Source organism: Oncorhynchus gorbuscha, linkage group LG06 (genome assembly GCF_021184085.1).
Source record: "Oncorhynchus gorbuscha isolate QuinsamMale2020 ecotype Even-year linkage group LG06, OgorEven_v1.0, whole genome shotgun sequence".
Classification (NCBI taxonomy): Eukaryota; Metazoa; Chordata; class Actinopteri; order Salmoniformes; family Salmonidae; genus Oncorhynchus; species Oncorhynchus gorbuscha.
The window spans coordinates 61,274,373-61,284,349 of record NC_060178.1 but is presented as its reverse complement, the minus strand read 5'-3'; the positions used below and the strand labels follow the sequence as shown (position 1 = coordinate 61,284,349).

General features: G+C 40.0%; 2 protein-coding genes and 1 long non-coding RNA gene across 7 annotated transcripts in view; 2 read left to right on the top strand and 1 right to left on the bottom strand.

The window, feature by feature from the left end:
• LOC124038191 (synapse differentiation-inducing gene protein 1-like) overlaps positions 1-1,119 on the bottom strand; it is a 33,269-nt gene extending 32,150 nt beyond the window's left edge. The window contains exon 1 of one of the 2 annotated variants that reach the window (XM_046353735.1): positions 712-1,119. The gene's annotated coding sequence lies outside the window, so the exon portion shown is untranslated. Of the gene's footprint in view, positions 1-6; positions 164-711 lie in introns of those variants that run through there. The other variant, XM_046353736.1, reaches the window with a different exon arrangement.
• A 1,960-nt stretch (positions 1,120-3,079) lies between these two features.
• On the top strand, positions 3,080-5,272 carry LOC124037199. Its single transcript, XR_006839145.1, has 2 exons — positions 3,080-3,827; positions 4,067-5,272. It is a non-coding gene; the product is annotated as an uncharacterized LOC124037199 (long non-coding RNA).
• Positions 5,273-6,974: 1,702 nt separating this feature from the next.
• LOC124038190 (cullin-9-like) overlaps positions 6,975-9,977 on the top strand; it is a 39,057-nt gene continuing 36,054 nt past the window's right edge. For 3 of the 4 annotated variants that reach the window (XM_046353733.1, XM_046353732.1, XM_046353731.1), the window contains exons 1-2: positions 6,979-7,236; positions 8,136-8,798. In XM_046353733.1, coding sequence (XP_046209689.1) covers positions 8,141-8,798 — 658 coding nt within the window. In that variant the 5' untranslated portion in view covers positions 6,979-7,236; positions 8,136-8,140. Of the gene's footprint in view, positions 7,237-8,135; positions 8,799-9,977 lie in introns of all 4 variants that reach the window. The other variant, XM_046353734.1, reaches the window with a different exon arrangement.

Below are 9,977 nucleotides of genomic sequence, written 5' to 3'. Positions count from 1 at the left end.
GTTTACCTTGTTTGTAATGAGCACCGGACCGTCGTCAGGGCCCAGACATCCATCACTCATCTTGAAACAAAATCAGCCTTTATATGATATACAGCCCACGCGGAAATGCGGCAATATCGTTGATGTTATTGTGAAGCATATGTATTCAAAAAAGCTAGTAGCATACCCTTTTGGTCAATTTATCTGCATCGCCCAAAAAACGAATAATTGAAAATACCAACTGGGCAAAAACTGGTTGCATCAACGTTGTTTCCACGTCATTTCAACAACCACGAATATACATCTGATGACGTTGAATCAACGTGGGAAACTGATTGGATTTGCTAAAAGTAATCAACATAAGGGAATTTCGTCTTTTTTTCACCCAACCTTTAACCTAAATCCAGTGACATAGTGATATTTTGTTGAATTCACATTAGTTTACATCTCAACCTAATGTAAATCAAAACTAGACGTTTAAATGACGTATTTTCCCAGTGGCTAACTAACATTTATAGGCTTGCTTGTGTTCTTCGCACTCTCCTCAATTCTTTAAAACCCAATGTCGTGAATAAAATTGACATATGTAGGTTACACTTATATTTGAATTGTGAATAATTTACGAAGACAGTGTTATTTGGTGTTGTGCTGGTGTCATCTTGGTGCAATCATTCATTGCTGTAACCTACTTGTTCGTGATCTGACTGGCAAGGCATTCACACACACACTTACCTTCCAAGGTGAAAGGGCGTTCTGCGGCGAATAGGCTGGATCCCGTGGGAAACATAAGTGGACAGAGGGTTTATCAATCCGTCAGGGCTCGTTCCCTTTCTCTGGTAATTATCTACAAGCTATCCCATATACATCTAGCCAGAACTCCGAGTCTCCGCCTAATCTGCCCAAAAGTGTTAAACCCAAGCCTCAACAGTCCGATTTCCACCCTCCAAAAAGCAGAGCAAAAAACATCAGTCAATTACACTTTTCTTTTGTGTGCCTGCAATGGGGGTGTTGCAGTTGGCTTCTGCTCAGATTGGATGAATCCAGCGGGGAACAGATGCAGCAGCATGCAAGCAACACAAGCTACAGACATACCACAAGAAGAGCATCTTACTTGTGAAGCGAAGGCAGCTGCACTGTGCTTTGTATGTGAACGTGTCGAATAGAAACCTTTCAGACCATACCTAGGCTATCAGTCTAGTGTTGGATGAAGGTCCCAAGCAAAATGGGACAGTTTACCCCATGGTCCTAAAGAATGTGGTTCTTTCAACTCATTTTCATACTTTTTCATGCTGAAATATAGGGGTTTTGAAGAGGATTACATTATAAATGAACCATCAATATCAATGAACCATGGTTAATTAACCCATCTGCTACTATTATATTAGGTAAATCCTTTACCTCATTTTATATTTACAAATATGATAATGTAATGTTGTGGTTGTTGAAGGAGGCATTATTGAGTTTCTTGCTTGCTGTTGCTTGTCATATCAAATAATCGGATGCTGCCCCCAGGTGTATCTGTGCTTGAACAACAAGAGGTGCTACTTTAAATCTTACTGAATTTCTTGTTGAACAGAAATTAAATTCAAAGAATGAATATTTTTTTGCATATATTTGCATAGTCTTTTGATATCTAAAAGACAATATATTTCAGCACTAGACAGCTCCAATTTACAGATAAAATAGATTATGAACTAAGCTAAGCAAAAAAGAAAAATCCTCATGAGTGATTATGAAATTGTGTAAACATCCTGATTGAAGTGTGACCAATCAGTTTCAAATATAAGTTTGCGTGATTTTGCTGATTTATTCTAATCAAATGCTTTCCTTCAAGATCTACATGCATGCATGAGCTTGTTGTAATGTATTCATGTTTTCCAAATGTTGTTGTGTTAGAGCCTGAATTTAAAATGGATTGATTACATTTAGGTTTTTTTTGTCACTGGCCTACACACAATACCCCATAATGTCAAAGTGGAATGATATTGTTATGGCGAGCCTAAATAAAAAATGCCTTAACAAGTCTCAAAAGTTGCATGGACTCACTGTGTGCAATAATAGTGTTTAACATGATTTTTGAATGACTACCTCTTCTCTGTACCCCTGCTTAGCTCCATTCCATTTATTTCTTATCCTCCCCAGTCCTTACCGATGACAAGCATACCCATAACATGATGCAGCCACCACTATGCTTGAAAATATGGAGAGTGGTACTCAGTAATGTGTTGTATTGAATTTGCCCCAAACATAACACTTTGTATTCAGGACAAAAAGGTAATTGCTTGGCCATGTGTTTTGCAGTATTACTTTAGTGCCTTGTTGCAAACAGGGTGCATGTTTTGGAATATTTGTATTCTGTACATACTTCCTTCTTTTCACTTTGTCAATAAGGTTAGTATTGTGGAGTAATTACAATGTTTTTAATCCATCCTCAGTTTTCTTCTATCACAGCCATTACACTCTGTAACTGTTTTAAACTCACCATTGGCCTCATGGTGAAATCCCTGAGCAGTTTCCTTCCTCTCTGGCAACTGAGTTAGGAAGGACGCCTGTATCTTTGTAGTGACTGGGTGTATTGATACACCATCCAAAGTGTAATTTATAACTTCACCATGCTCAAATATATATCTACCAACAGATGCCCTTCTTTGTGAGGCACTATAAATATGTTTGAAATTCGCTGCTCGACTGAGGGACCTTACAGATAATTGTATGTGACAGGTAAAATCCTGGAGGAAAATCTAGTTTGGTCTGCTTTCCACCAGACACTGGGAGATGAATTCACCTATCAGCAGGACAATAACCTAAAACACAAGGCCTAATCTACACTGGAGTTGCTTACCAAGAGAGACATAAAGGACTGTAACAAACTCTGTATTACGGAAACATGGCTCTCTCCGTGAAACTCTCTGTGAAACACCCCTATACCTACAGAGGTGTTTGTAATGATTAACAACTCATGGTGTGATTGTGGTAAAGTACAGGAAGTCCTTGTTCTCCTGATCTGAAATACCTCACCATCAAATGCTGACCGCATTACGTGTATATCCCCCCCAAGCCGACACCGCAATGGCTCTCAAGGAACTACACTGCACTTTGTGCAAACTGGAAACAGCATATCCATTTATTGTAGCTGGGGAATTCCATTTTTTTTAAATCTCCTGAAGCGCTCCTGAAATTCTATCAACACATCTTCTGTGCTACACGCAGAGAGAATACGCTTGAAAAAATACCTTCCAGGACAGACTAAATGGCCGGCCCTCCCTCCCCCGCCCTCCCTTTGCAAATCAGCAAAACAAAGCGTGAACCACCGCATTTAACCATGGCAAGGTGACTGGGAACATGGACGTGTACAAAAAGACCAGCTATGACCTCCGTAAGGCAATCAAAGAAGCAAAACGACAGTACAGGGACCAAGTGGAGTCACAATTCAACGGCTCAGACACGAGACGCACGTGGCAGGGGCTCCAGACAATCACAGATTATAAAGGGAAAGCCAGCCACGTCTCGGACGTAGACACCTCGCTCCAGGACAGGCTATGAGCCTTAACTAGCCTCTCAAAGCACTTAATGATGACAGAAGTGAGTGCTACACAGTGATAGTCATTTAGTGCAGTTATGTTTGCTTTCTTGGGTACATGAACAATGGTGGACATTTTGAAGCAAGTGGAGACAATGGATTGGGATAGGGAGAGATTGAATTTGTTTGTAAACACTCCAGCCAGCTGGTCTGCACATGCTCTGAGGACACGGCTTGGGATGCCATCTGGGCCGGAAGCCTTGTGAGGTTTAACACACTTAAATGTCTTACTCACGTCGGCCTCGAAGATCAGGAGCACTCATCCTATGTAACTACTGCTATACATACCTTTTCTATTCACATACTGTCCATATTATCTGTACACACCATTCACAAACATATATACTGCATTAGTATTCCAGACTCCAAAAAATGTAGCTCACAAATGTGCAGGGGGAGAGGGGTGGGGGCTCTAAGGAGTGCATTCTACACACTTTCATACACACACAATTGATTGTATTTTTTTGTATTATTATTATTTTTCTTCTCCCCTTTCCTCTCTTCAAGGTCAGTTTCAGCATTATGGACATGGGTGTATCTGTGGTCTATTTGGCCTGTCCCACGGCTTCCTTCAATGATGGGTTGTGAGCGGCTCTGTTGATGAACTTCTGGCCAATGATTGACTGTCTATTGTTGATTGATGTCAGTCCAGATATGCTGTTAACGTAGTGAATCCTGATGTATCTTGGTAGTCTGTAAGCCATTTTTATTGTTATGAATTCTTCAGGTGCATGGATTCTACAAGGTGTCGGAAACGTTTCACAGACGATGTTGGTCCATGCTAAAGCGATGGCATTACGCAGTTGCTGCAGATTGGACGGTGTATGTTCATGTTGTAAACAGCCAAATCCATCTCATCCCAAAAATGCTCTATTGGGTTTGGTCAGCAACAATGTTCAGATAAGCTGATAACCTGGATGGCAGGAAGCTTGGCACCAGTGATGTACTGGGCCGTTCGCACTACCCTCTGTAGCGCCTTACAGTCAGATGCCGAGCAGTTGCCATACCAGGCGGTGATGCAACCTGTAGGATGCTCTCGATTGTGCAGCTGTAGATGCAACAGGACTGGGATTCGATGGACCAGGCAATGTTTTTCCACTCCTCAATTGTCCAGTGTTGGTGATCATATGCACACTGGAGCTGCTTATTTTTAGCTGATAGGAGTGGAACCCGGTGTGTTCTTCTGCTGCAATATCCTATCCGTGACAAGGATCGACAAGCTGTGCTTTCTGAGATGTCGTTCTGCACACCACTGTTGTACTGCGCTGTTAATTGTCTGTTTGTGGCCCACATGTTAGCTTGCACAATTCTTAACATTATCTTTCAACCTCTCTCATCAATCAGCTGTTTTCGCCCACAGGACTGCCGCTGCCTGGATGTTTTTTGTTTGTCGCACCATTCTCTGTAAACCATAGACACTGTTGTGCATGAAAAGGTCAGGGGGTGGCCGTTTTGGGGATACTGTATCTGGCGAGCCTGGCACCGACAATCATACCACGCTCAACGTTGCTTAGGCGGATTGTTATGGCTGAATTAACAGCAGGATTTTTTTGTTGTTGCCCATTCTAACGTTCAATTGAACAGTAATTGAATGCCTCAATGCCTTTCTGCCTGCTTTATATAGCAAGCCACTGCCACATAACTCACTGTCTGTAGGAGCGATCCCTTTTCGTGAATGGGTTGGTGTACATAATAAACTGTGCGATGAGTGTATTGTTATCTATCTTAAATGACAGGACTTTCACGAATTTTATGATATTATCGTGAAGCTTATTTCAAAACATTAGGGGGGGTGGCAATACACATTTTTGGGATGGGTCCGCCATAACACTCACAGAGAAGAAGAATAAAACATTAGGGGTGAGAGGCTATGCGACAAGCCTGATGCCCAAAATGTATGACTTATGCGCAGCGAGATGGATGCCGCTTTCAAGACAACTTGTATCTCTGAAACTCCTGGGAAAATATCAGAATCGAACACAGCCATAGAATCGGTTTAGTCTGTTGTCTAATGAGCCCTTCCCAACTAGCTAGTTTATGCTTGTGGCTAGAAACTTCAACCAGAATTTCAAATTTATCTGCCGAAGTTGGGACTTAAAAAAAATAAATGTAGATGTAATGCCGTAGATGTACATTTTCGGCGAAAATCACTACAATAAATGTGCTTTAGCTGTCACATTGGCCTGATATTGGCTACAATATGTTCAGCAAGCGGGACACACTGCATGTTGTTGTGTTACTATAGAACGCCGTTTGGGCCATACTATGGACATGTACATTGGATGCAACCCGGATATAGACCGTTCATGAATCGGAGTATGCGAATCTGAATAGATTACGATGAAAACAACGGTAGGACATCTTGGACGCAGTCTCAAATTCTTTGTTGGATGGAAATGGCCGTTTCTGACATGACGTGAACAATGTAATATTCTATGAAAGAAAATATTCCTCTTTACTTCCGTAGCATTCCACCTAATGTGGGGGAGGCTATACGGACACGCCTCGTGCCCAAATTCGCAGTTGAAAGTTGATTTGAGACAAATGGATTTGGTTTAGTTGGTTCAGTCAGTTGTTCTGACGAGCACTTCCCAGCTCGCTATTTATGCTGGCTAGCTGACAACAGCAGCATTGCACTAGTTAAAAATTGTAAAATAAAGTGATTTCAATGGTAGTTATATTTAGAGTAGGATAACAGCCTACTTGATATAGCATGAGCAGCAATTAATGAATCATGTAAACCTAAAACATGAGACATTGGATGAAAATAAAATGTTTTTTCGGTTGCAGTGACTTAGACCGCTGCGCAACTCGGGAGGATGGCTATATCAATATCTCCTCCACCAGTTCTTGCATAATTTATTTTACTGACACAAAAAGATCACACCATGTTGAAAAAACAAATGATCTGTTGGAATTTATACAACTGTACCACAAATAGGATACATGTCATGATTAAAGTAAACAAGGTATGACTTTACTAGCACACTGGCATAAAAACTGGATGGAATGGAAACGCGATTAGTGACTGTAAAAAGAACCGCAGAAGAGTTTTGAAACCTTCCACATCCCATTTGAATAAGCTTTCGTTTTGTTAGAGAAAAACATGCTACTTATTGTTTTCTATAAAATGTTTTGCACAATTAATTTACTTAGTTTTGATCACTTTACACTTATTGAGCGATAGACCCCTGGAAATGTAATTTGCCTAATGAAGCGCGAGTGATGGAGAAGAACCATATTGTTTCAAGAAAGTGCATTTCCAACCACGTCCACTCTCCTCGATTAACTTCGACCTTTTTTAAAAGAGGCGAGAGATGACGCAGGAGGTAAGCAAATCGAATTGATAAAAGGCCGGTGACCGGAACCCTGCACCCTTGTTTGCAAAGCGAAAGACTTGGATTCCGAGTTTCCCCACTTGGGAGGTATCAGAATCAACCAATAGCAAGTTATACGGTCTATACAAAGAACTTTACGTTCATTTGACTCGTAGTTACCGAGTTGTCGACATGACGTGAACGTGGTGAAATTCCTACCTGTCACGTGCGCGCCCCGTATCAAACGCTGGCTAAAAACTAGTTCCAGACTGGGAAACGACATATTACAACAGAGAAGAACATTCCATCGACAGAGGAGCGGGAAAACGGTGAAAAGGGGGAAACCCTGTAACACTGGAGGTAAGAGGTATCCCCTGTTATTATAGTGTTATTAGGCCGCACTATTCCAGCTATCCGTAGCTAGCTAGTTGAGGCAGGCTTGCCTTGTCAAAACGGGCCCCTGCTGATAATGAGGCAGTCTGTCGGTAAACTGGTGTGTTGGAGTTAATCAGCGACATTGGCAGCCACACCTGTTCACCGTAAATATGAGGATAACGTTAGTGTTTAAAAAGTAGAGCTGACTAACCTCCCAGCTTATGCAATCAGATGTTTCAAGTTCAAAGTTAGCTAACGTTACCAAGCTAACGTTAGTTAGCTTTTTCTAGCTAACTGCAGCCAGCAGTTAGCTAGCTAACGACCGTGGTTGGCATTTGCAACTGCTAGCGAACTAGCTATCTAACTCTTACTCAATCTCTTGTGCAAATTATTCAAACGATGTTCGTAACTAGCTAACGTTATTTAGGGAACTTAGTTGAACTAACAAAATACTTTACTGTCTACATGTTAGTCGATATTATTGTTCAACACGACTAGCTGAGTTGGCTAGTATAACCTGTTAGCTGGCTTTTTAGTGTGGCGTCATTTCGCTAATTATCTTTGCCTTGAAAAAGGGATGTTCAAATAACTCAGTGAAAATTAAAGTTTCCAGAAATGTATAGTTGTCCTTTCACCAATGGCTTTATCATGTCTATCCTTCCCAAGAAGGGTACATCTTATATACAACTAAGCCTTCATTGGCTGAGTACAGTATTTGCCCATCCAGTATCTCACTCTGATTTGCATAGTCTTAATTGCTGATTCAAAATTACTTTACCGTTGCATATATATATATATATATATATATATATATATATATATATATATATATGCAGATATCAAAGTATATTGATATTAAGCATTCCTTTATATTTCACTTACAGCAATCATGGTAGGCGAACGACGCAATGGGAACCTACTTGTCCAGCTGGGCACGAAGCTGCAGGCCTATCCAGAGGAGTTGATCCGGCAGCGGCGGACTCACGATGGCCAGACAGAGTACTTGATCCGCTGGTGCCTGCTGGCCATAGACGACGGTAGTGGCTCAGGTGGAGGGAGCAATGAGGTAGGAGGAGGTGGGGGAAGCAGTTCAGGGGTGGGTGGCTCCAGCGGCTCAACCTCAGGCGAGAGCAAGACGGAGAATATACTGATGTGGATGTCAACGGAGGATGTCTACGCCAACTGCCCCACTCTACTGGGCAAGCGTAAGGCAGACACCCAGCGGCCCCTCCAGGAGGAGGAGAGGCCCAGTGGAGAGTTCCCTGCTGATGTCACCTTTGACGAGGTGGAGCTCTCAGACATGAAGGACGATGTCAAGAACTTGGTCACTAGGGCCCGCAAGCAGATGGCCAAGAAGAGCGACTTTGCCATCAGCATCACACACACCATCCACGTGCTTAGTGCCTACGCCAGCATCGGCTCACTGGTGGGCGTCTTCAAGGAGACCGGTGCCCTGGACCTGCTCATGGAGCTGCTCTGCAACAAAGAGCGACAAACCCGCCGAAGTGCTGGGAAGATGCTCCGGGCTCTGGCTTCTCACGACGCAGGTATGGGGTTTTGATAGCTGACACTGGGACAGTCTAAGAGTGAAACTATGTCGGAAATGAGAGTAGAGTGAATGTAGGAATGTCCACCAGAGCTGTTGCCAAAGAATTTAATGTAAATTTTTCTACCATAAGCTGCCTCAACATAATTTTAGAGTATTTGGCAGTACGTCCAACAGGCCTCACAACCACAGACCATGTGTATGGCGTTGTGTGCTTGAGGGGTTTGCTGATGTCAATGTTGTGAGCAGTGCCCCATGCTGGGGGTATGGGCATGCATAAGCTATGGACAACAAACTATTGCATTTTATTGGTAGCAATTTGAATGCACAGATACTGTGAGATCCTGAGGCCCATTGTCATCCCATTCATCTGCCACGATCACCTCATATTTCAGCATGATAATGCACAGCCCCTTGTTGCAAGGATCTGTACACAATTCCTGGAAGCTGAAAATGTCCCAGTTCTTCCATGGCCAGTCATGTCACCCATTGAGCATGTTTGGGATGCTCTAGATTAGAGGTCGACCAATTAATCGAAATGGCCGATTAATTAGGGCCGAGTTCAAGTTTTCGTAACAATGGGAAATCGTTATTTTATTTATATATATATTATTATTATTTTATATATATATATATATATATATATATATATGTGTATATATATATATTTTATATATATATAAAAATTATTATTATTTTATATATATGTATTATTATTATGTTTATATATATATATATATATATATATATGTATGTATATATATATATATATATATATAAAAATAATAATATATATATATATATAAAAATAATAATAATATATATATATGTATAAAATAATAATAATATATATATATATATATAAATAATAATAATATATATATATATATGTAAAATAATAATAATATATATATATATAAAAATAATAATAATATATATAAAATAAAAATAATAATAATATATATAAAATAAAAATAATGTTTATATATATATAAAATAATAATAATGTATATATATATAAAATAATAATAATGTATATATATATAAAATAATAATATTTATATATATGTATATATATATATATATAAAATAATAATAATATATATATAAAATAATAATAATATATATATAAAATAATAATAATTTTTATATAAAATAATAATATATATAATAAAATAAT